Source organism: Nuphar pumila, chromosome 2 (assembly GCF_984573655.1).
Source record: "Nuphar pumila chromosome 2, dmNupPumi1.hap1.1, whole genome shotgun sequence".
Taxonomy (NCBI): domain Eukaryota; kingdom Viridiplantae; phylum Streptophyta; class Magnoliopsida; order Nymphaeales; family Nymphaeaceae; genus Nuphar; species Nuphar pumila.
Genome location: NC_143250.1, coordinates 74,063,212 through 74,089,388, shown reverse-complemented (window position 1 = coordinate 74,089,388; position 26,177 = coordinate 74,063,212). Strand labels below are relative to the sequence as shown.

Here is a 26,177-nt window from a genome sequence, read left to right as displayed (position 1 = left end):
TTTAGATAGAACCTATTAGAGGCTAGATAACACCTAATCCCTTTCTTTAATCACCTTGGCAGGTCCATCTAGGGCCTTCAATAGGAGAGGTTAACCTCCCTAGGTGGGCCCCACTTGGTTGGCTGACCCTTGGCATCTCCTTTGGATCCAAATCCCTTCAATGTGGATCTAGTCATTCCTTGCCCTGATCCGTCCAAGGACAAGTTGGGTTGGATCTCTTCTTGCTCTACTCCATCAAACACCAAGTTGGATCCAGGTGCCCGTGGATCCGTACAAGGTAAATACCCAATAGGGGTATTTTGGTCTTTTTACTTTTTGTAAATAGTCGTGTTCATTAGGGACACTTTAGGTATTTTTTAACTTTTTCTTTTCTTCTTTTTGTCAAGGGCTTTACTATCTTTGTAATGCCCTTGATAAAAGAATCGTTGGGAATGTTCCCAACCACTATATTTCTAGCCATTGAGAACACTCCCAATGGCCCTTTTTGGTCCCTCTTTGTGTATAAATAGGGAATGAATCCCCTCTTGTATTCATGCTTGTCTCAAACACTTTTTGAAATAAGATCCTACATTTTTTCTCTCTCTTGCCCACTAGTGGGTTTTGTGTTTATATTTGTATCTTGACCCATAAAGCTCATAAGTGGCATCTTATAGTTATTTCTTGCATTTCATGGCATGGTATCAAGCGTGAGGTATATTTGAAGTGAATGAGCATTCATAAAGAATACGTGAAGGAGGAACGAGTGATCGTGAACTTCATTGCTTCAAAAAATCACGTCAACACTTCTTTCTACCTCCTCTATCTATCTCTTCTTTCTACCTCTTCTCTTTTCTCACTCTCTTCTCTTGATACTATGGTCGAAAAGGAAGTGGTTAGGGCTATTTCCATCAAATTTGATGGGAAGAACTATAATATGTGGACTACCGCTATAAAAACAATCTTGATTGGTAAGGAGTTGTGGTAATATGTTGATGGTTCCTTACCGAAACCTCAACCTATTCTCACTAAATCCATTTGTGAGGAAGACAAAGTAAACAAAGAATAAACTCTTAAGGGAAAAGAGAAAGAAAAGGTTCTTGTGAACTACAAAAAGGCCTTTAAATAATGGAAAGTTGATCATGTCAAGGTCTTGTCCATATTTATGGGAAGTATGTGTGAAGAACCTTGTGAAAATATTTTGAAGTTTGAAATGGGCGATGAAGCGTGGGTTTTTATCAAACAAACCTGTACACAAAATGATGCCCCCCATACATGGAAATCACAAGATAAGATTCACAATTGCAAACAAGGAAAAAAAAGTGTTAGAGTATTATAGAACTCTTAAGAGGTTGTGGGACCAAATGGCCAAGATGGAGCCTATTTGGGATACCTCTAACGATGCTTACTTAAGGAAAATCAAATCCTCGGTGAGCAATTTTTTTTATTTATGAGAAAACTAAGACCCGAATTTGAACAAGTTTGGAGTAATATCATCCACCATAAGCAAGAAGAGGTACCACCTATACATGAGATTTTGGCTCAAGTATGCATGAAAGAAACAAGGCTTAAATCCATGACCAAATCTAAGGAGTCTAAAAACAACGTGTTGGCAGTATCTAGACCCGGTGCTAACACTCATTTCTACAAACCCCACTTCTCTAAACATAACTTTGGGAGGCAATGCAACAATAACGAGAGAAAGACAATCATTTGTCATAACTGTGGAGAATTGGGACACATCAAGCCATATTGCACTGAATTCAAAGGAAAGGATGAGAAGAGACTAGCTACTCTAGAGGCTTCTCAAGAAAAGGATGCAACCAATAGAGATCAAATATATGTTGGAAGCATGTCATTATCCCAATTGGTGCAAGCACTACAACCGCTCCTCAAAGGCTCATCCTCCCTAACAGGTGTTGCGGTCTCCCCTTCCTCACCTTCCGGTAAGATTTCTTAGCTCTTAGATTTTGAGGCCACCTCTCTTGAAGGCCAATGAGAGACAAGTGCTTTAATTTTGTCTTTCTCCTTCCTTTTTTTGGCCAATAGGAGGTCTTTCAAGCTGTTGAGAGTGACTCTTCAAGGAAACTGCCTCTCTTTTAGACAATGAGAAGCTAGTGACTTGGCCTCTCTTGGATTGATACTCCAAGAGGCCACCTCCATTTTTGACTAATAATGAGTATTAGAATATGGATCAGATATGGATCCAATAGAGAATCCATATCCGATACAGCCTCTCATACATGTATATGTAATATGTTTCTCTTGTAAAGGGCAGTTTTGTCCATGTAATATTGTTTGTAACCCTATTAATGTTAATGAAGGATTAGTGCAGCAGTGTAGCTGCCGATTCCCAACAAAAACCAGAGCTCTCTCTTCCTCTCCTTTCCCCTTCTCGATTTCTGCAGTAGTTCTATCATGGTATCAGAGCAGCGGCAATTCTGGGCGTAAAAGTGTCTTCATCGGGAACATGAAAGGCTTCACGACACTTTTTGGCCACGATCTGCCTTTTGGTCACACCTGCTCCATTGGCCACGATCTGCCTTTTGGTCACGCCTGCTCCTTCTCTTCTTCAGACGAGTTCACAAGATCTTCATAAGAGCCGTGACAAGCCGAGTCCTTCCGCCGAGTCCTCCTCATCTTCTTCAGTCAAGCCCAAAAGCCGAGTTCCTCTCTAAACAGGTCGAGTTTCCTGTTTTTGCTGTGAAAAGTCTGAGTCCTTCAACCGAACCCAAAAGCAGAGTTCTTCTCTAAACAGGTTGAGTTTCCTGTTTTTCCTTCTTGTCTCATCTCACAACCTGTTTTTGCCGTGAAAAGTCTCTTGAAAAGTCTGAGTCCATCACCCGAGTGCCCCCCATATTCTAATATCTAATATTCTAATACTAGATATTAGAATATCTAATCCAACCAATATTAGAAAAGTCGAGTTCCCTAGTTTTCCTTGCCGAGTGCCCCCCATGGTTTTCCCAGCCGAGTGCCTGTTAAAATGTACCTCATATATATATATATATATATATATTACATCAATACCCAATAGGGGTATTTTTGTAATTTCACATAGTTGTTTTAGAAAACAACTATTTTCGAGTTTTGTTAAAATGTATTTTTCTTTTTTCTTTTTTACATTTATTTTTTGTACTTTTTAAGGACCAAAAGGGGCTCCAACCATAGAGTCGTTGGAGCCCCCAACGGTCACAAATGTGACCGTTGGGGGCTCCCAACGACTCCATGGGAGCCCCCTTTTGGGCTCTCCTTTTGAGGCCTTTGGCCTCCCTTTTGCTCCTCTCCCTCTTGTATTAATAGGGGTGAACCCCTTGTATATTTTTCATTCTTGAGAGCTCTCTCTCTTTTCAATAAGAGGCTTTTTATATTGTTGCCTTCTTAAAGGCTTGTGCTTGTATTGTCCCTTAGTAGACTTGTGATATTGTCTCTTTTATTCATTGTTGTAAGTGCTTATAAGCACTCTTATATTTCTGCAATATATCATTACATAGTATCAGAGCCACTCGATTCTTGAAGGAAAGGTGTGGTTCGTGTATTTCATATTTGGTGGATCTCTTCTCACTTCTTGGAAACATCATGGAGGCAAAGATTGACCTATCCTTCATGCTCAATGGAAAAAATTATATGATGTAGGCATCGACAATGGAAAATAATTTCAAAGGAAAGAAACTTTGGGGTTATGTCATGGGTACCATTCCGGAACCTAAGCTTATGCTCACGAAGAACGAAGGAGGTCAAGAAAAGGCTCTTGAAGGAGATGCTCGCCTCAAGGCCATTGAAAATCATAAAAAAAAAGTGGAAGAGATTGGGAAAACAATCACGCGAAAATCCTTGCGTGGTTCATGAACAATGTTGAGCTTAAGGTATGTGCTAATATAGCTAAATTTCGTAGAGCCAATGAGGCTTGGTCCTTTATGAAGGGTATGTATACTCAAAAGGATCTTGCAAGAGCATATTTCTTGCAAGAAAAAATTAGAACCACCAAACAAGGTGATTCTAGCATTAAAGACTATTATAGTGCCCTAAACCCACTATGGGATGAATTGGCTCTTTTAGAGCCAAAATGGGTTTCTATGAAAGATATTGATTTAAGACAAAAACAAATGGAACAAGAACGATTGTTTCAATTTCTTTTTGGGCTACGTCCCGAATTTGAGCAAGTGAGATCCTCACTTCTCCATAGATCTATTTTTCCTCCTATTGAGGATGCTATTGCCGAAATCACTCAAGAGGAGACAAGGCTTGGCATGAGTAAGCATGTTGATGAAGTACTTGCCGTATCAAAACCGGGTAACAATGTAAGAACCTATAAACCTCCTCATTTTGGGAAACAAGGAAACTACAATGGAGGAAGAAAAATGATTGTTTGTCATCATTGCTATGAGCCGGGTCACATTAAACCCGCTTGCCCAAAGCTTAACGGAACTTTCAAGCCTAAGGTGGCCTCTCTTGAAGAAACTACCACCAAAGAAGATGAAGGCAAGAACAATGACCTCAAGGAAACTCTTGGGCAATATCTATGGCTCTCCAACAAATTCTAAAAGTTTCTTCCTCCACATCGGGTGCGGCTATTGCTTCTACATCATCACCCGGTACGTATTCTTGGATCCTTGACTCCGGAGCCTCTTTTCATATGACCCCCCATGAAAATGCACTTATTGATGTTTGCACCAATTCAAAGGACTCTTGTGTCTCTACGGCCGATGGAACCTTTTTAAAAATTTCAAGTATTGGCTCTTTTAAAGATTCTCAAAATTTTTGTGTTCCAAAAGTAAGAGTTGTTCCCAAACTAAATTTAAACCTTTTTTCGGTCTCCCAAATTGCCGACCATGGATGTGAAATATCTTTCTCATCTAATGATTGCTTTGTGCAGGATTTCCGGTCCAGGAAGCGGATTGGGCAAGGCCATAGAAAGGGAGACCTCTATTATATGGACCATCTCGATCTCCTTACAAATTATTTTTGTTCTTATGTCCAAGAAAAAAACATGGAAACTTGGCATAAAAGACTTGGTCATCCAAGTTATTCCAAAATGTATCGCTTTCCTTTTGGAAACAAATTTTGTAAGAAAAAAGAAATTAATTGCAAAGATTGCATTTTTGGAAAAATGAAGTCTATTCCATTTCCAACTAGAACTTTTCTTTCATCAAGACCTTTTGAATTGGTGCATTCGGATGTTTGGGGGCCTTCTCCGGTTATGTCTAAAGGGACTATTAGTATTATGTTACTTTTATTGATGACTTTACTCGGTATGTTTGGATTTATTTTCTTAGTTATAAATCGGAAGTATTTACCTTCTTTAAAGATTTTCATAGAAAAATTCAAAATCAATTCCAAAATAACATATCTATTTTGAGATCCGATTCCGGTGGTGAATATTTATCTCACGAATTTCAAAACTATTTAACCCAAAATGGAATTTGCCATCAAAAGTCATGTCCTAGGACCCCTCAACAAAATGGACTAGCGGAAAGGAAACATAGGCACATTATAGAAACCGCTAGAACATTACTTGTTTCTAGAAATATTCCAAAGAAGTTTTGGGCCGAAGCCGTTCTAACCGCAACTTATCTAATCAATAGAATGCCCTCTTCTAAATTAAAAAATGCTTCTCCCTATGAAAATCTCTTTAAACTTTCACCCGATTTCAATCATCTTCGTATTTTTGGTTGCAAATGTTTTGTCCTATTACATAAAAGTGATAAGTTGTCTCCAAAAGCAATCGAATGTGTTTTTCTAGGACATGGTGAAAATAAAAAAGGGTATAGATGTTATGATTTTAAGAATGATAAACTATATGTTTCAAAAGATGTAACATTTCTAGAAGAAGAGAACGGTTTTGATAAAATAGAAGAAACAAATGAAATTGATTACATATTTTTATATGATCTTATTGATGACATACAAGAAGATTTCCTTGAAAACATAGAAGATACATGTGAGGCGTCCCATCTTGATATAATACCCTCAAATAACAGTGATACAAATATGAATGTTTACTCAAGAAGAAATCAAGAAAATCTTATTAGTGCTCTCGAAAAATACTCTCAAATTTCTGAATCTACTAAGGAACCACAAGTTAGACATTCTTCTAGAATATCAATACCCCCAAATAGGTTTGTATCTTATGATTCCTTAACACCCAACTATCAGGCATGTTTAATAATCCTACATTCTTATTTTGAACCCGCTCACTATAATCAAGCTAAATCTATACCACATTGGGTTGAAGCAATGCAAGTTGAACTAAATGCATTAAAAAATGCTAATACTTGGGAAATAGTTAATCTACCCCCACACAAAAAACCTATTGGGTGTCGCTGGGTCTTCAAAGTTAAAACTAAAAGCGATGGTTCTTTGGAACAATATAAAGCTAGATTAGTCGCTAAGGGATACTCCCAAGAATATGACATTGATTATGAAGAAACATTCGCTCCCGTAGCTCGAATGACCAGTGTCAGGACCTTAATAGCTGTCGCATCAACCAAAAAATGGCTTATTTATCAACTTGACGTAAAAAATGCCTTTTTAAATGGAAGTTTAAGTGAAGAAGTTTACATGGATCCACCACCCGGAATTAATATTAAGCAAGGTCAAACACTTCGGCTTTTAAAGGCATTATATGGCCTTAAACAAGCTCCTAAGGCTTAGTATGATCGTTTCAGTGATATCATGATAAAGTTAGGATTTCACTCTTGTTATACTGACACTGCTCTTTTTGTTAAAAATGCAGGTACTAGTATCGTAATATTGTTACTTTATGTTGATGATATGATTATCACTGAGAATGATCACAATAGTATTATTGATGTTAAAAATATGTTAAAAAATAATTTTGATATGTCTGATTTAGGTTTTCTTAGATATTTTCTTGGAATTGAAGTTGCATACTCTTTTTGAGGATATATTTTGTCACAAATGAAGTTTGTTGCAGATATCTGTTCTAAGTCTGGGATTTCTGATGACAAAAAAGTAGAGACTCCCGAGGTTATTAATGGTAAATTACGGTTGGAGGATGGGGTTCTTCTGGAAGACCCCACACCCTACATATAACTCATTGGGTCTCTTACCTATTTAACCATCACCAGACTAGATATCTCCCATGCGGTTAATTCAGTTAGCCAATTTCATCATGCTCCTACAACTGTGCATATGAGTGTTGTTCTCCGGATCCGCTATATTCAGAATACCATCAATAAAGGGTTATTTCTATCCTCCTCTTCTTCCTTGAATCTTCTTGCTTATACTGATGCAGATTGGGGAGATAATCCTAATGATCGAGTCTCAACTACTGGTTTTTGTCTTTTTAGGGGACTCTTTGATTGCCTGGCGATGCAAGAAGCAACAAAAAGTTTCATTATCATCCATTGAAGCTGAGTATCGGGCTATGACAACCACCACAATGGAACTTGTATGGCTTCGCAGTCTGCTTAAAGACATGGGGGTTGATATTACGGAAGCCGCAAAATTATGTTGCAACAACAAGAGTGTCATCTATATTGCAAGCAATCATACCTTCCATGAGCGTACAAAACATATCGAAATGGATTGCCACTATATTCGTGACGAATACTTACGAGGAACAATTGCTCTACCGTATGTCACTTCAGAATATCAGTTGGCGGACTTCTTTACTAAAACTCTTCCGGCTCCTCGCTTCATGTTTCTTCTTGGCAAACTTTCCGTCATTTCCCCATAAAGTTTGAGGGGGGTATTAAAATGTACCTCATATATATATATTACATCAATACCCGATAGGGGTATTTTTGTAATTTCACATAGTTGTTTTAGAAAACAACTATTTTCGAGTTTTGTTAAAATGTATTTTTCTTTTTTATATTTATTTTTTGTACTTTTTAAGGACCAAAAGGGGCTCCAACCATAGAGTTGTTGGAGCCCCCAACGGTCACAAATGTGACCGTTGGGGGCTCCCAATGACTCCATGGGAGCCCCCTTTTGGGCTCTCCTTTTGAGGCCTTTGGCCTCCCTTTTTCTCCTCTCCCTCTTGTATAAATAGGGGTGAACCCCTTGTATATTTTTCATTCTTGAGAGCTCTCTCTCTTTTCAATAAGAGACTTTTTATATTGTTGCCTTCTTAAAGGCTTGTGCTTGTATTGTCCCTTAGTGGACTTGTGATATTGTCTCTTTTATTCATTGTTGTAAGTGCTTATAAGCACTCTTTATATTTCCGCAATATATCATTACAGTGCCCCCCATATCCTAATATCTAATATTCTAACATTAGATATTAGAATATCTAATTCAGCCGTGCGTGTCCTCATATAGTAGCCGAGTCCTTCCCGTTACACATCACCCATACTGATCACGTGAATCTGGTCTGCTCACGCCTACTCCATCCTTACCTGCACAAAGTTTGCACATGGATACTTCAGCCAACTCTGGGCTTTCCTCCAATTTCCTGGGGCAGCTGGTTTCTGAAAAGTTAAACACAAACAATTATTTGACCTGGAAGAGGCAGATTACTCCTTTTATTCGCAGTCAAGATCTTTCAGGTGATCTGGATGGTTCCACTCCACCACCTGCAAAATTCATCACACAAGAAACAAAAGAGGACGGAGGTTTGCCAAACATCATTCGCAACCCTGCATTTGTTGGTTGGATGAAGCGCGATCAGGCTCTCGTCGCGTACATCACTTCCACATTATCACAAGAAGTATTAGTTTCTATTCCTGATGATTGCACAACCAAAGTATTGTGGGAGAGTCTAGCTCATACCTACTCTCAGATATCAGAGGCTAAGGTGCTATTTCTCAAGCGTGAATTTCAACTTTTAAAAAGGGGGACAATGACCATTATTGAATTTTTAAATCAAGTCAAGAGCATCACAAATCAATTAGCCATTGTTGGATATCCAGTGTCAGATAAAGAAAAAGTTGCAACAAACATTGAATGCCCTGGGATCAGAGTATCACGTCTTTGTGATTTCTTTATTGTGCTTGCCGACGTTACCTAGTTTTGAAGATTTACGTATTAAACTGTTCCAGTATGAGATGTCCTTGAAAAGCATTTTTGATGCCCCAACAGGGCAATCATCCATGCATGATATTATTGTTGATCGTGCACGAGGAGGGCATGGCAGAGGTAGGGGAGCACAAGTTCAGGGTGGTCGTGGTTTGCTACCTACAACAAATGTCACTCCCAGCCCGTCAAGGAATGTTCCCACGTGCTACCAGTGCAACAAACGTGGCCACATCAAAGCCAACTGCTGGTTCAATCCTCAAAATGCTCAAAACCGCAATAGAATACAAAATAATAGAAATGTTGCTACATCAGAATCTGCGAGTGTTTTTCGGGTCAGTGATGATGCTAAGGATCTTCTCTTGTCTGCTATGGCTAACTTGAACTTGAAACAGAATAATGATGGAATATGGTATGTAGACTCAGGGGCAGCAGCTCATGTCACTGACAATGCAGGTAAGTTCTCTACCTTGATCCCCTATTCTTGTAAATCTAATATTGTAACTGGAGATGGGACTCACCACCACATTTCAAACGTTGGCGACGTTCACATCTCTTTGTCTGAATCTTCATCCATTCCTTTATCTAATGTTATCCATGCACCAAATATAAAGAAAAATATTGTCTTTGTTTCCAAGCTTGTTGATTTTACCAATTCATCTGTTGAATTCACTCCTACTTCTGTTTTTTGTCAAGGATCTTCAAACGAAGAAGATGTTCGCTAAGAAGAGCGACGTGGAAACATGTATATCTTCAATGAAGATCCAGCCTCCAGTGTTCTGAAGCCTTCAAAGTCCGATCACGTCTCTAGAAGTGTTCTAAGTATATCTCAATATAATAAGTCAGAAATTTGGCATTCCCATCTTGGTCATTGTAGTCAAGTCCTTATTGAAAAATTAGTGCCTAATGGATTTCTTCAAGAGTCTGTTTCACCTTCGTTGAAGAATAAAATGTGTTTCAGTTGTCAGGTTTGCAAAAGTCATGTACTTCCTTTTCATCAAATAAATAAAAGAGCCTCCATGCCTTTTGAGATAATATGTTCTGATGTTTAGGGCCCAACCCCCAATCCTTCTTCTTTTGGAAGTAAATATTATGTATCGTTTATTGACAATTTTTCTCGCTTTACCTGGATATTCTTTATGAAACACAAATCAGAGGTTTCCCTTATCTTTCGTCACTTTCATGCCTACGTTAATACCCAATTCTCTCAAAATATTCGAATTCTCCAATGTGATGGGGGTGGTGAGTATTCCTCCAAGGAATTTTTAGATTTTCTCCAAGATAATGGGATATATCGTAGAGTTTCTTGCCCATACACTCCACAGCAAAATGGAGTTGTTGAACGTAAACATAGACACATTGTGGAAAGTGCAATGAGCATGATGCATGGTTCTAATGTGCCTATTAGTCTTTGGACAGAAGTTTTTCATACTGCCACTCATGTGATAAATCGTCTTCCTATGCTTATTCTTGAAAATCAGTCTTCCTATTATGTTCTTTTCGGTGATCATCCTGATTATGATGAGTTACGAGTTTTTGGATGCACATGTTATGTTCACATTGATAGATCCATGAGAACTAAATTTCAGAACAAAGCCTCTATATGCCAGTTTGTAGGCTATGCAGATGAACACAAGGGTTACAGATGCTATGATCCTGCCAATAGAAAGATCAAAATTTCCAGAAATGTTATTTTTGATGAAAATAGTTTTCTGAGAAATGCAACAGATCACAATCGTGAACATATTGACACCAATGATAATTGGTATGATCCATGGCTCAGTGCTGAACTTATTTCACAAGCTGGGGATTATACCACTTTAACTCCTGAAAGCACAAATGATGAGACAGTTTCAGATGAGGCATCAAAGACAGAATATCTGCGATACAAAAGAAATGTCTATACCAGGAGACTCAAAGAGCGAACAAATGTGCCTGTTGGAGAACACGTGGCATTGTCCAATGATAGAGAGGCACTAAGAAGATCGGGCAGGATAAGGCACCCCATTGAAAAGTGGGTAAGTTATGATAATTTTTCAATGGATTTTCAGGTTTTTCTATCCAAGATTGAGAAACACGAAGAACCTCTTGGTTTTTGTCAAGCAATTCACTCTAAGAAATGGATTGAAGCGATGAATGAGAAAATCGAGGCACTCCATGAGTGCCAAACATGGGAGATAGTTGGACGTCCTCCAGATAAAACTGTTGTTGGCTCAAAATGGGTTTATAAGAATAAATATAAACCGGATGGTAGCATTGAACGTTACAAAGCACGTCTTGTTGCCAAAGGTTTTACTCAAGAATACGATCAAGATTACGAGGAAACCTTTAGCCCAGTGGGGAAAATGGGAACTATTCATATTATTCTTGGCTTGACAATTGAACATGGGTAGACCCTTAATAAGCTTGATGTTAAAAATGCATTCCTACACGGGGATTTAAAGGAAGAGGTCTACATGGAGCAGCCTCAAGGTTATGCAGAGAGAAATCCAAAGGAATATGTATGCAAATTAACCAGAGCATTGTATGGCTTAAAGCAAGCCTCCAGATCATGGTTTGAAAGTTTCGCCTTAGAAATTCAGAACCACAGTTTTATCCGTTCCCAACTAGATCATTATCTATTCATATAGAGGGATGATACCACTATGGTTTTCTTGCTTATATATGTTGATGATATTGTGATTACTGGCAATGCTCCGGACCACATTCAGCGAATTAAGGTGCTTCTAAGTATGTGGTTCAAGATGAAAGACCTTGGGGAACTGAGATATTTCCTTGGTGTAAAGGTGGATAGGCAGGAAGGAAAAATGTCATTAACCCAACACAAATACACTCTTGATATTCTTGCCAAAGCAGGAATGACAGATTGCAAACATCTGCCTACACATAGTATTGTCAATCAAAAGCTCAACATTTGTGATGGTGAGTTGTACCATGATGCAAGCAAGTACCACAATATAGTGGGCATGTTACAGTACCTCACTTTTACCAAACCAGACATCGTATACTCTGTTAATCAAGTATCTCAGTTCATGCATGAACCGAAAATTGGTCACATGGATGCCGTCAAATGTATTCTTCGTTATCTAAAAAGCACGGTGGGTGATGGACTCACATATGTCCAGTCTTCATGGCGGACACCAAAACATGATATATTAGCATACACAGATGCAGACTGGGCAGGGGACCCAGATAAAAGAAGATCTGTTTCAGGTTACTGTGTTTTTATTGAAAAAAATCTTGTCTCATGGAGTAGCAGAAAATAAAAAGGCTGTAGCAAGATCTAGCACAGAGGCAGAGTATAGATCTATGGCAGCTGCCAGAGCTGAAGTGACCTGGATTAGGCATCTACTCACAGAAATGAGAGAGAATGTCTCAAGTTCGACTCTTATGTGTGATAATAGAAGTGCCATACAAATTGCGGTCAACCCTATTCATCACAGTTGAACTAAGCATATTGAGATCGACCAACATTTCATCAGACAAAAGATAGCAGACAAAGAGATTGAACCAGTTTATGTGTCTTCAGAAGACAAGTCGCTGATACATTCACAAAAGGTCTCACAAGTAACCATTTTTGGTATCTGAAGAACAAGTTGCACATGGCTTACTCCCATGCACAACTTGAGGGAGGGTATTAGAATATGGATCGGATATGGATCCAATAGAGAATCCATATCCGATACAACCTCTCATACATGTATATGTAATATGTTTCTCTTGTAAAGGGCAATTTTGTCCATGTAATATTTGTTTGTAACCCTATTAATGTTAATGAAGGATTAGTGCAACAGTGTGGCTGCTGATTCCCAACAAGAACCAGAGCATTCTCTCCCTCTCCTTTCCCCTTCTCGATTTCTACAGAAGTTCTATCAATGAGGATCCACTTGTGGGGTGGATTGGATCATTTAATGCTCAAAATTTAAATGGAACAAGAACAAGATCCATTGCTGAAAAAGAAAAATATAAAACTACTCAAGTTACTCATACACCTTCTAGTACCCAAAATGGATTCTAACAGGTACTAGAACAATCTTGATCCGTATAATCCAGCTCCTACTAAAAAAAATACAAAAATTGTTTCTGGAGTTCCAAAAATTCTCAAATTTGGAACAAGATGAACTCAATAAATTTCTGATTTATTAAAAACAAAATTCTCATAAATGCAAAATTGTGAAATGATGAAAATACTCTTATAACCCATTTTGGCACGAATTGATCATTTTGGGCTTGGGTATAAGATGGTATGTCTTCCCGTAGCGGGTCTTCAATGGTGGATCATCCTCCAGCTCCTCACATGTGTCGGAGTAATCCAGATGCGCTGCATCAGAGAGAGAGAGAGAGAGAGAGGGGGGGGGGGGAGGGTGAGGGGCCAGGTGAGGGACGAAATCCCCCTTTTGTTTCGCCCTCTCGACCCTCCCCCCCTTCCCCCTCCTTTCTTTTAAAAAATTGTAGTCAACCCCCTTAGAATACCTTTTTAAAATTTTTTGATATGGACTCTAATGTAGATCCACACCCAAACTCTCTCTCTCTCTCTCTCTCTCTATATATATATATATTATATATATATATATATAGTCGTTTTCCCATACCCTCATTTTTTGAAATTGCCATGTTGTACCTGTACTCATACCCATGTAACAACTCTGCATAGTCTTGTCATTTTATGTTATTTTTGGTGCATTTTTTCATAGATAATAACCTTAAGACATTCTATATAATATATGTCTTGGGAGAGATGAGAACGGAATGAAGGATCATGCCCTAATACTTTCTTCTCTGGATAGGCCTCTCTACCTCTCCATCTCTATCTTTCCATATCTCAACTATTCATTAAAATCCACACAATAATATCTAAAAATGTAGCTCTAATATCTCTAATAGCTACCCATTCCATTCTACTCCAACTAGTCAGTGGTTTAGTGAGTGAAGCTGGTAAAAGGGAAATCATAAGCAATGCTCATGTGCATGTGCATACATGCATGTGTATGTCAGTATACAAGGTAGCTATGCCTCGCCTAATGATTTGTGGGATCAAATCCACTTCTTTTACCTGCCTACTGCATATTCCCTTATAACAAGACTTCTTTCTAAATTCAAATTTATTGAGGTACAAAGTTGCAAACTGACTAGAAATTTACTTCTGCACGTGAATAAGTGATCATGCTTGAATAGCCACCTATATAATTGCATAATCAAACTATGAAATGGGCGATGGTTTACTTGTATCTGTAAGTGACAGTGCATAGAAATTGTTTGTTTAGACCTTTAAATAGCACTTTCATGCTTCAAGTGTTTCATGCAAAAGAGGACTGAGGCAAGACAATAAAAAAGACATGGAACTAAAGTTACATACCACCCCCCTCTTGCCATTGTGTCTTTTTCAAAAGAAAGCCCCCAATCTTGTCTGTATCCTTCAAGATATGATTGAACTATTTTTGCACCTGCCTAAACTATCAAAAAGCGAACTTTAGTTCGGTGTACAAATGAATGTATTAAATAGGATGGCATATTCAGAAGAAACATCATCACGGTTAAGATCTCCATTTATAGATCTTTACAAACTTATAACATAGGCCATCATGTATACCATTGGAGTGAATGTGGTTAATATGCCGGAGACAAACTTCAAGGCATTGAATGCTGAATGACTGGGATCAGCATAAACTTCTGCATTAAGTAAATTATGTCACTATCATGATAACCAGTGGAATTAGCAAGCTTGTTCACAATAGGAACAATAAAGACAAACAGTGGAATACACAAATATGCACACAGAAGCATGTGCACACATGCACATATACAGTTATGCATACACAGACCTCCCTGTCAAATGGATACAGGAAATGGTCTTTCCTGTGACATAGTGCTGCTAGTATGATAGTGGCTGTTTTCCTGAGAACTGTGTGTGTGTGTGCACGTGTGTGTGACAGTGGTGGTTACAAACAGAAAACTTTATAGAAGTTTGAAGAATGGACATACAAAACATTTTAAATACATGTAAGTGGTGCTGTAGGATCCCACACCAGCAACTTTAAGCACCAAGAATTCAACCATGGTAGATATTTTGAAACACCCAGATTACATAGACAAAAAGACATTATTAATCCTACAGTTTGAATTCTGGAGACCTTTCAATGGTTCCATGCCATAAGCAACAAATTAAAGAAGATGCAAATGAGAAACTGTCATTTGGTTGATATGGAAAAATCCTGTGAAGCACTTTCAGGCATTGATATTTGCGGTCAGATATTCAACTGCTGTAAAGCTTAACATTTATACATAAAACCTCATAAACAGGAGTAAGGCAGTTTTTCATGTATCTAGCATTGGGAAAGATGGAAGATAATGGCTCTACATTCGTAACAATGTAGGCCGTATCAATTGTTTGATAGGTGGCAATAAGTGCCTGTTCATTGTTCACTTCTGTTTGTGGCATAACATCTACAAAATGGTCTGCAGTTTTCTTCATATGCTGCTAGATATAACTGGATTCACATATATGCATGCACATCATACTGATGCGCTGATACCCATGGATAGTCCTTAATCATTAAAAGTTCATGATTTAGTTTAATCCACTTATCACTAATAACACATGGTCTTGCTAATCTAACTCCTAAACCAACGTCCTAAATTTAAGATACATTTTCCAAACCTAGGCACTTAAACCTAGTGGTCCGATACCATCTCTGTTAGGCCTCTGAAACATGCCCAAACCATGGTTGTGTCTCAGGTGAGTGGCTTTCATTCTAATTGTTCTTCTACAATTGTCAACTTTGAAAAATCCATGACACCCACACACATAGAGCTTTGGAGAAAATCATGAAAAGGAACCTTTAGAGAAAACACTTCTATTTATTTAAATATTTTCTTTTTCCAAGTCTACTACATTCTTGGTTACATATCAAACTACGACATTTGAAAAAGTACATTGTCCTCAAAATTACAACTAAGAATTCAAAAAGACACAATTGTAATCAAAATCTCCGATTTTCCTTTTTTGCCAATGTCCTCATTCATGTAAACCACAACTGTCCTTAAAAAGACTTGTGATTACTATCTACCAATTTCACTCTAAAAAGCAAAGCAACTATAAAATGAGCCACCACTGCTCAGTAAGCTACTAATCACAACTCAAATAACTAAAGTTCTGTTAAATATATGTATATGTATATACATATAGATATATCTCTCTTTTTACATGTACATGTACATATACATACCTTTATGTATATATATTTACATGATTTTTATAGTTTGTATTTAGGTATTTTTTGTATTTTTATTTTTATTTTGGTTGTATTTTTCATGCCCTTTAAGGGCACTTTTGTCTTTTGGGAGCTAGCCGCGGGGCTAGGTCTAACGGCTAGCTAACTAGATGTTGGACCTTGCCAACAGCTAGTTTAGCTAGCTAACAGCTATCTCTCCCTCTCTTTCTTGTATATTCTCTCCACCCTCTCTCTTTTATATATAAGGTTTTTCCCTCTTCTCCCTTATGCTTTTCTTGAGCATTTGAGTTCTAATAAAATAATATATATGTCACACGGACTCTCCAACTAGGTGCCGCACCCGCACCAGCACCCGATGTGGTCAACCTGACCCTGGGTGCAGTCAACGCACCCAGGGTCATTTATGTCCAACTTTTGGACTTTATATTTATATATATATATATGTATATATATATATATATATATATATATATATATATATATATATATATATATATATATATATATATATATATATATATATATATATATATATATATATATATAAAATTTTTTATATTTTTGCCACACCTCTGCACCCAAGTTTTTTGAAAGTGCCCCACCTCCGCACCCGCACCCGCACCCGCACCCATGTGACATAGATATGCATTTCTGTACATTTCTGTATATTTGTAGTTCAGGGGTATTTGGTCTTTCCACATGTACAACAGAAATAAGTATTTTTCTATTTTCTATTTTATTCTTTTTATTGTAATAATTTCCAGCCTTCATGGGCTTTTTGGGAATTACCAAAGAGTTGTCAGACCCTACCCAACGGCTAGATTTCTAGTCATTGGGTACGTCTCAACGGCTCTCTATGAGCAACCTCTTGTATATAATGGGGTCTACCCCCTCTCATTTTGTAAGTCTTCTCCAAGGGATTCTTTTCCAATAATATCAATTATTTTTATGTGTTCTAAGCCCATAATGGCTTATTCTTGTGTTTTCATGTGTTGACCCATAAGAGGTCATATTCACTAAGTGTTCTCTTGCCCATAAGTGGCACACCAAAGCATATACCTCAGTTTGTGACATGGTAACAGAGTGAGGTTGTCTCTTTGATGATATTCAACTCTTCCTCAAGCATATTTGAAGTTGTGTAAAGATCAAAGCATGCCAACCAACTTTCTTGAAGATTGGTGATCTCATGAATGCATAGAGGCATTGGTGTTTCAAAGGAGTTGAAAATAGTTTCAAGTATTTATTCTTCTTCCTTTTTATTCTCTTTTGCTTTATATTTTTTGGTTTCATGGCTGACAAGAAAGTAGTGACGGTAGTTCCAATCAAATTTGATGGGAAGAACTACAATTTATGGGCAACCGCCATTAAAAGAATTCTTATTGAAAAAGGTTTGTAAGAGTATGTTGATGGTTCCGCAATTGAACCACAACTCACTCTTACCAAATCTATTAAAGAAAAGGATGAAACCATTAAGGAAGAAATTCTCAAAAGAGAAGAAAAACAAAAGGCTTTTATAAATTATAAGAAAATCTTGAAAAAATGAGAAATTGCCTATGCCAAGGTACTTTCCCTATTCATGGAAAGTGATGCAGAGCAAGATCAACCCCGATCCATACAGCCTGACCCAGGCAGAAGATCAGACCTGCACGATGGGATCGAGGATCGGACCCAAGTCGTGGATCCGACCCAGATCACGGTACCAAGACACAGGGATGATGTACCCCTGCGTACCTACTCCAGACGAGCACAGGTCCGAACGTCACAGATCCAACAACAGCATGAAGACGACTCGGGTCCAAGACTGGACCCGAGACCCGAGTCCACTAGCAGTCTTTAAAAACCCTCTCCTAGGGTTGTGTGCGGGAGAGAATCTTGAACATTGCATCAACCTTCTTCTATTTTTTCTGTCAGCAGTTTTCCTTTTGGCTTTTACTCCTCTTTTCTATTGTTTGTCTTTATTTCGTTTATGTTCATCCTATTGTTCGATTGAGATTCATCTTGAAAAAGAAGCAAGTGCCATCGTTTTCGGTGGGCATTCTTCTTATTTTCTGCACATCGCACGACCGTGAGAGTCATGCCATCGACTTCCGCAACCAAGTGCATCGAAGCCGATCCCCTCGCTGCATCAAAGTGGTATCAGAGCACCAACCCTCCTCCTTCATCAACAGCATGGCGCAAGAAGCGAGAAACGATCCTACAAGCGGGAACGAGCGAGAGGAAACCGCTAACGAAGATCTGATGATGCGGATGATTGATATGATGACGAAGATCCAGAAAAATATGCTACGCATAAGCAAGGACGTAGCCGGCATGTCAAAACGTATGGACGAGATCGAAGGTCGGCTCGTCGCCCTTGAGTCGCCGGTGGAGCAACGCGCGACGTTAATGCAAAGAGCGGAAGCAGAGCTGGATGACGTCGCAGTTGATCGTGTGAATGCAATACTCTCGGAAACAGTCCAACCAACGCACCCTCAGACTGTCCGCACCACCATCTCGCAACCGGTACTTCCCCTCCATCCAGGTTCGGTAGAGGATGCGACTCACACAGCCGGTACCCTCCAACTGAACCAGGAGATCACGGCAGGACACCCTCACGTCGCGGGTGCGTTACCGCCCTGACCTCAAGCCACAAGGGCTGCGTCGCAGACCGGACCGGGTCTACAGAACCCCAGCATCACGCTGGGTCCAGCCGCAGGCCTGGGTTCGTGGCCTCGAGCCACGGGGGCTGTGTCGCAGGCCGGACCGGGCCTGCAGGACCCCAGCGTCACGCTGGGTCCAGCCGTAGGCTTGGGTTCGTGGCCTCAAGCCACGGGGGTGTTAAATTATGTAATCAAACTTGTAATTTCGCATATATATTATATATATATAAGGTAATACATATACATATATATAATATATGTATATGTATTTACCAATTATATATATATAAAATATATATATTCCTAGTAAGGGTAGTTTAGGAATTTTACACATTCTTTTTGGAGAATATGTTTTTGTATTTATTTTCTTTTTCTTTTTCTTTTTACATTTAATGCATTGTACTTGCATTGGGAGGGGCCCAACCCACTAGTCGTTGGACCCCTCCAACGGTCACATTTGTGACCGTTGGAGGGGCTCCAACGACTATGTGGAGCCCCTCCCAAGGCCTTCTCAAAGCCCTATATATATGGGCAGTTCCTCTTGTATTTTCTAAAGGGATTTGGGATTATAGCCCAACCTCTTTAGTTGTTTATGAATCTTATGAGTGCATTTGCACATTTGTGATTCGGTGTGTTGTGCTTGTTGTGCACAAGTGTTCTTGGGTATGTATATTCACACATTTATTCTCAAGGTTATTGCGTTATCAACTAAAGTATCTTGTTGAAGATACTTTTACATGGTATCAAAGCCTCGTTGAAGAAGAAGAATTGCGATTCGCCTTCTCTTGCATTCCTCGAAAAGCGTGCCTTCAAGTTTTTTAAAATCAAAGAGGATCACCTTCTTCGAGCAATATTTTAGGAGCCTCTCTTGTCAAGAAAGACGCGAAAAGTAATTAAGGCACGTACTATCCCTTGCATTCTTTCCTCTCTAATGGGCAAAAAAGACTCCCATTTCTCTCTTGGGTTTAAGCTTAATGGCTCAAACTATCATGTTTGGGCCGGTAATATGGAAGCCCATATTAAAGGAAAGGGGCTTTGAGGTTACGTTCATGGATCCATACCGGAACCGGAACCCAAAATTACCATTATTGAAGGAGGGGATATCAAGATCCTTGAAGGGGATGAAAGACAAAAGGCCCTTGAAGAGTATTCTAAGAAACATGATGATTAGGAAATGAAGAACTTCAAGATCTTATCTTGGATTTTTTCATCCATTGAGACCAAGATAAACGCCAATATCATCAAATTTAAAAGGGCTTCCGAAGCTTGGGTATATCTTGAGAAAATGTACACCTCAAGAGATCTATCCCACAAGTACTTTCTCCAAAAGAGGGCTTTGACTCTCCAACAAAATGACATGACCATTCGGGAGTACTTTGCCGAATTATCCTCAATTTGAGACGAGCTCGCAATCCTTAAACCTAAGTGGTGAGGCAATCGAATTAAGGCACAAACTGTTAAAATATGTTGATCCTTGAATGTACATATATATATTTATATATATATATATATAAAGATACGTATACATATATATATATATGTATACATATCTCTATTTATATATATATATATATATAAATATATATATTTTATCTTCCTAAAATACCCTCAAGGGTATTCTTGTAATTTAGCATTTTACACATATTCCAATTGGAATATGCATTGTAATTTTTGTCTTATTTTTAGTTTTTTGTTTTTTATATTTTTGGGTTTCGTACCACATTGGGGGCCTCCCAATGGAGACGCTGGGAGCCCCCAACGGTCACAAATGTGACCGTTGGGGGCTCTCCAACGTCCCCTTTGGGAGCCCCCAAGGTGGTCCCTTTTCATGCTTATAAATAGGGGATTTCCTCTTTGTATTTGGTATTCTTGAGGGAGCTTATGCTCCATTGTAATGGGGTTTTCACCCCTTCTCCATTATTCTTCAATGATATGTAACTTATGACTTTAAGTCATATTTTTCCCTTTTTATGGGTTTTATGTATTGGCACATTATGTGCGTGTGTTGTTTCCCTTTATTGGGTATATTTGCACTTTACGTGCATAAGTATGGGTTCATTATTGAACCCAAGGTATTCCAAGTCACTTTCTAACATGGTATCAGAGCAAGGTCATGATGGGGTTGTCTCTTGGTGCAACGGAAAGCGTGTCGCTCAAGAAATGGTGAAGTATTCATTGCTCTTCCTAAAGTATTATGCTTTTGAAGTTATTCGGTATGTATCCCTTTTCTCAAAAAGTATTATGCATTTGAAAGTATGTTTCTTGCATATAGTTTGTTCGTTTGATGGTCATGATAGTTGAATTATTTCTTTTCACATTTCGTGTGCTCATATATTTTGAAAATATCTCCTTCTAAATTTGGTGAAATCGTTTGTTGTCCAAATATAAAATTCGTGTCTATTTATCGAACTACTCATAGCATATAATAGTAATTTATGTTTTTAAAAAAAAAAATTTACCTTCAATTATGTGAGATTTATATTTCTTAAATAAGTATTTCATGATTGACCTATAAGTTAACTTTTAAAATTATATATGATCTCTTGCTAAAATAATGATCTTTGCTTAAAATTTCTTAACTCTCATATGAACCCTAATTTGATTTGAGTTTCTCTCTTGATTAAGGATTTTAGTGCATTTTTGAAAATTTTGATATAATCATTATATGAGAATCTCTCACATCTAAAATCTTTGTTGAATCCTAAAGTAGTTCTTGTTAATGATAACTTATAAGAACTCCTAAAAAGTTTTTGAAAAATTATTTATGATAAACCATTAGGAAAGATTGTTTTTAAAAAGGAATTTCCCACATAGAATGCATAGTTCATCTATTGCATCCTTTTTTTGGTATAAATGATTTCATTTTTCATCCTTATAAACTTGTTGGTTTGTATTTTTCATAAGGTTTCGAAATCTCTTAATAATATCTTTAAAAAAGCCTACATTGGCCATAATATAGTTTTAGTTGTCCTCAATTGCACTTGTCAAGCATGTAATTACATAATTAAAACTTGAGAATTTCAAGCATTGCTCTTTTTATAAAGTGCATACTTGCTCACTTTTGTGTATTTTTGTATTTTGTGCACATTTGCTTCTCAAAATATTTGCGCTTGTATGCATTCCCTCTTTTTTATGATATACATGCCTTAGTGCATGTTTGTTTACACCTTGGTGTGTATTTGTTCAAGTATTGTATGAGTGCTTTCGTGCACATCTTTTATAAAGCCTTGTGTGCTTACATGTGTATTGTCTCTTCGTAGACATTTTTGCATTATGGAGCCTTTATGCACATTTCTTATTGTGAAAAACATTTAGATATTGAGTCCTTTTTAAATCATTGTAAGTGCTTATAGCACTTTGTACGTTTCCGCATATCTCATCTCAATCAAAGAATATTTAAAACTTGTTGTATGGGATTTAATCCCAAATCTATAAATTTTCAAGTACTTTTTCCTTGAGTATTGTGTTAAAGCCTTCTTTGTGAACCATTACGGTTCTTATGATTTCTTTGATTAAAAGCTTGATTGTCTTGATGAATTCTTTATGTTGTGGTCTTTTTGATACAAGACTTCTTTTAAAGATTAGGCATAATTCGTGTTTATGCAAAATTGTTTTTGATGGATTATATTGGACCTTTGATTCAATTTGTTAATCGGTCCTCTTTGTAAAAACTTTTTAGAAAATGATTCCTTATGTGTTTGTTGCCCTTTTGTGGCATTTATATTTGTCCATCACATGTTATTTAATGCATCATTTATTTGGCCTTATTATTGTCATATTAGAGATGTTTGTCGAGGTGAGTTATGGGCACCTCGTGTTGTATCATTTTAGATTGTCCACCTTCCATATTATAGATAGTTGTTGAGGTGAGTTATGGGCACCTTGGGACTCTAAAATGAGTTGTTATTTGATCTCTAATTATGAGTGTGTCACTCATTTTTTCTCTTGTGGCCATTGATATTATGGATGCTTCTATGTAAATGTGATGGACATATGGTGTTTGAAACCTTAAATGCTTTAAGGTATATTTAAAATCAAGGTGTTTTGGGATTATAGCCCAACCTTTTATTTATGAATCTTATGAGTGCATTTGCACATTTGTGATTCCGAATGTTGTGCTTATTGTGCACATGTGTTCTTGTGTTTTTTCACAAGTGTTCTTGGTGTGTGTATGTTCACACATTTGTTCTAAAGAATATTATTTTATCATCTTGTTGAAGACACTTTTACATGCATTTATTCCAAAATGTTATTGTTATGAGTATTCATGTTTTAAAAGGAATATTGTTTCATTCAAGGTTTTTTTTTTTCATTACAAGTTTATTGCCTCAAAAGTCTTTTCCTTGTATGCCCATTATCTAAGTGTCATCATATGTAGATAAGAATTTTATTACACCTTCGTGTGTTTTTAGCCCTTTGTTGGCTTTTGCTCTCTTGGTCTAGTAGCTGAACACACTTGTTTTGAGTGTTTTTATATGTAGACAAGGCACGTTGATTCACACCATGGTGTGTGATTTTTAGCCTATGTTGACGTTTGTGTCCTTGTTCTAGTCGCTTAGATGTATGCCCATGGTTGGCTTATTTCACTCATTTCAAGTGCCATCATATGTAGACAAGAGATGTATTATGTTTTAGCCCATGGTTGGCTTATTTCTCTTGTTCTAGTAGCTGAACATACTTGGTTTTAAGTGTATTTTTTTACGTAGACAAGAAATACTTTTTAGTCCATATTGGCATGTATTCTCTTGTTCTTATCGTAGATGCACTTATTTCAAGTATTATTATATGTAGACAAGAGGATCTTTTACACACCTTTGTGTGTGTCTTTGGCCTTTAATGACTTTATATTTTTTATCTAGTAGCTTATACACTTGATTTATGGGTTTTGGAGGACTAATGAGGAAGTTGTTTGTAATGGATAAATTATTATTGAAATTTGCAAAATTTCATTCATGACTTATGTTTTTTAAGTAAATCATATCTTTGATATGCATATCAAGTTGATCTCTTAGCATTTAATCTATATATTAAGTGCTTATGGCTTTTTCCACCCTTATATACAAAATGTGTTTTTTGTCAATTAAGTATGACTTTTATAAATGATTTTAAAACCTTATGAACTCTTGGGTTTATTTTGCCTAAAGTATGCTTGGAGACTTCGTTTCTCTTGTTTGGCACTTCATTATATGTTTAAAGCATGATCATTAATGAGTTCTTTGAGTATTAATGATAAGTATATGCATATGCTCTTTATGCCCTTTTTTGGGCTCTCATTCAATAAAGCATATGTATGTTATGCCTCTTCGTAGACTTCTTGTGGTATCCCTTAGTGAATCATTTTGTTATTCCCCATTATGGGGTTATATTTGTCCAATGGTGGACCTTATGAATGCATTATGCATCCTTGCAATTTATTTTTGCATAATTTTGCTTCCGCTCATTTTGTTTTAACATGATGTATGATTTAGAAACCTTGGTTCCATGCTAAAGTAACTATCATATTATGCATAAATTTTGCACCTTGTTAGGAATATTCCTTTTTGAGTAAAGTGCAAAGGTATTTTTTACTTGTTCTTTGTTGTTTTCTTTTCTCAGGATCTTGGAAATAGGACAAAGGGAAGTACCCTGGATGGTTCAGGAAATGGGTTCATCATTTGAAGACAATTGGAGGAAGGCTATTTCAAGTTTCATTGCATCCTTGCCGAAGCCTCTTGGAGTCGCCGAAGCCTCGTGGAGTCTTGCCCTTTTTTTCAATCTTTTTGTTTCCCCGCAAAGATTGAGGGGGGGTGTTAAAATATGTTGATCCTTGAATGTACATATATATATTTATATATATATATATATATAAAGATACGTACACATATATATATATATACATATCTCTATTTATATATATATATATATAAATATATATATTTTATCTTCCTAAAATACCCTCAAGGGTATTCTTGTAATTTAGCATTTTACGCATATTCCAATTGGAATATGCATTGTAATTTTTGTCTTATTTTTAGTTTTTTGTTTTTTATATTTTTGGGTTTCGTACCACATTGGGGGCCTCCCAATGGAGACGCTGGGAGCCCCCAACGGTCACAAATGTGACCGTTGGGGGCTCTCCAACGTCCCCTTTGGGAGCCCCCAAGGTGGTCCCTTTTCATGCTTATAAATAGGGGATTTCCTCTTTGTATTTGGTATTCTTGAGGGAGCTTATGCTCCATTGTAATGGGGTTTTCACCCCTTCTCCATTATTCTTCAATGATATGTAACTTATGACTTTAAGTCATATTTTTCCCTTTTTATGGGTTTTATGTATTGGCACATTATGTGCGTGTGTTGTTTCCCTTTATTGGGTATATTTGCACTTTACGTGCATAAGTATGGGTTCATTATTGAACCCAAGGTATTCCAAGTCACTTTCTAACACAAACAACTTGAAGAAGACCGGTTCTTCAATTTTTTAAATGGCCTTAGACCCGAATTTGAACAAGTTCAGTCCTCTCTTCTCTCCGCCTTCACATCCCCCTCACTTGAAGATGTTATCACCAAGCTAAGTGGTGAAGAAACCAGTATGGGGATTGGCAAAAATAATCCTAGCATTCTTGTTACTTCCTCTACTCAAGAAGATGGTGAAATGGCTAATGCCGTGTCAAGACCGGGAAATAACATGAAGACCTATAGACCTCCTCATTTCAAGAATCAAGGTCAAGGAGGAAATGATCGGTATGGCAAAAGAGACTATAGCAAAGTGACTTGCTATCATTGTAAAGAACCCGGACATATCAAACCTTTGTGTCCTAAATGGAAGAAATTGATTGCAACGGCTATGGCATCTCAAGTTGAAGAACGACCTTCTTCATCAAGTGAGTCTTTTTCTCTTCAACAAATCGTAGAAGCACTACAACCTCTTCTCAAGGGAGGTACTTCCGGAGCCGCTATGTCATCCTCTTCCCCCGGTAAGTCATCTTGGCTTTTAGATTCCGGAGCATCCTTTCACATGACCCCTAGCTATTGCTCTCTTTCAAATTTTTCTAAAAATTCTTTTCCATCCTTTGTATCAACCGCGGACGGAACATCTCTTGAGATTAAAGGAATAGGTAATTTTGAAAAACAAGACTTCTTTGTTCAAAAAATTCGTTTTATCCCAAACCTCAACCTAAATCTTCTTTCCGTTTCCCAACTTTCGGACCATGGTTGCGATATAAAATTTTCTTCTAATAAATGTTGGATACAGGATCGCCAGTCCGGGAGATTGATTGGGGAAGGCTCTAGAAGAGGAGACCTCTACTACGTAGATTTTCTTCAAGTTCCCAATAGTCAATTTTGCAACGTCGTCCAAAACAAAGATATT

At 37.5% G+C, this 26,177-nt stretch overlaps 1 protein-coding gene across 4 annotated transcripts in view; it reads right to left on the bottom strand.

Annotated features, from left to right (window-relative positions):
- Window positions 1-26,177, bottom strand: part of LOC149845768 (thioredoxin-like protein AAED1, chloroplastic) — a 101,893-nt gene that overhangs the window by 9,549 nt on the left and 66,167 nt on the right. For all 4 annotated transcript variants that reach the window (XR_016430218.1, XM_089995984.1, XM_089995983.1 and 1 more), the window contains exons 6-7: window positions 14,549-14,628; window positions 14,315-14,406 (exon numbers count right to left, since the gene is read on the bottom strand). Coding sequence is in view for 3 of the 4 variants with exons in the window: in XM_089995984.1 (XP_089852110.1) it covers window positions 14,315-14,406; window positions 14,549-14,628 (172 nt within the window). In the remaining variant the exon portion in view is untranslated. The remainder of the gene's footprint in view (window positions 1-14,314; window positions 14,407-14,548; window positions 14,629-26,177) is intronic.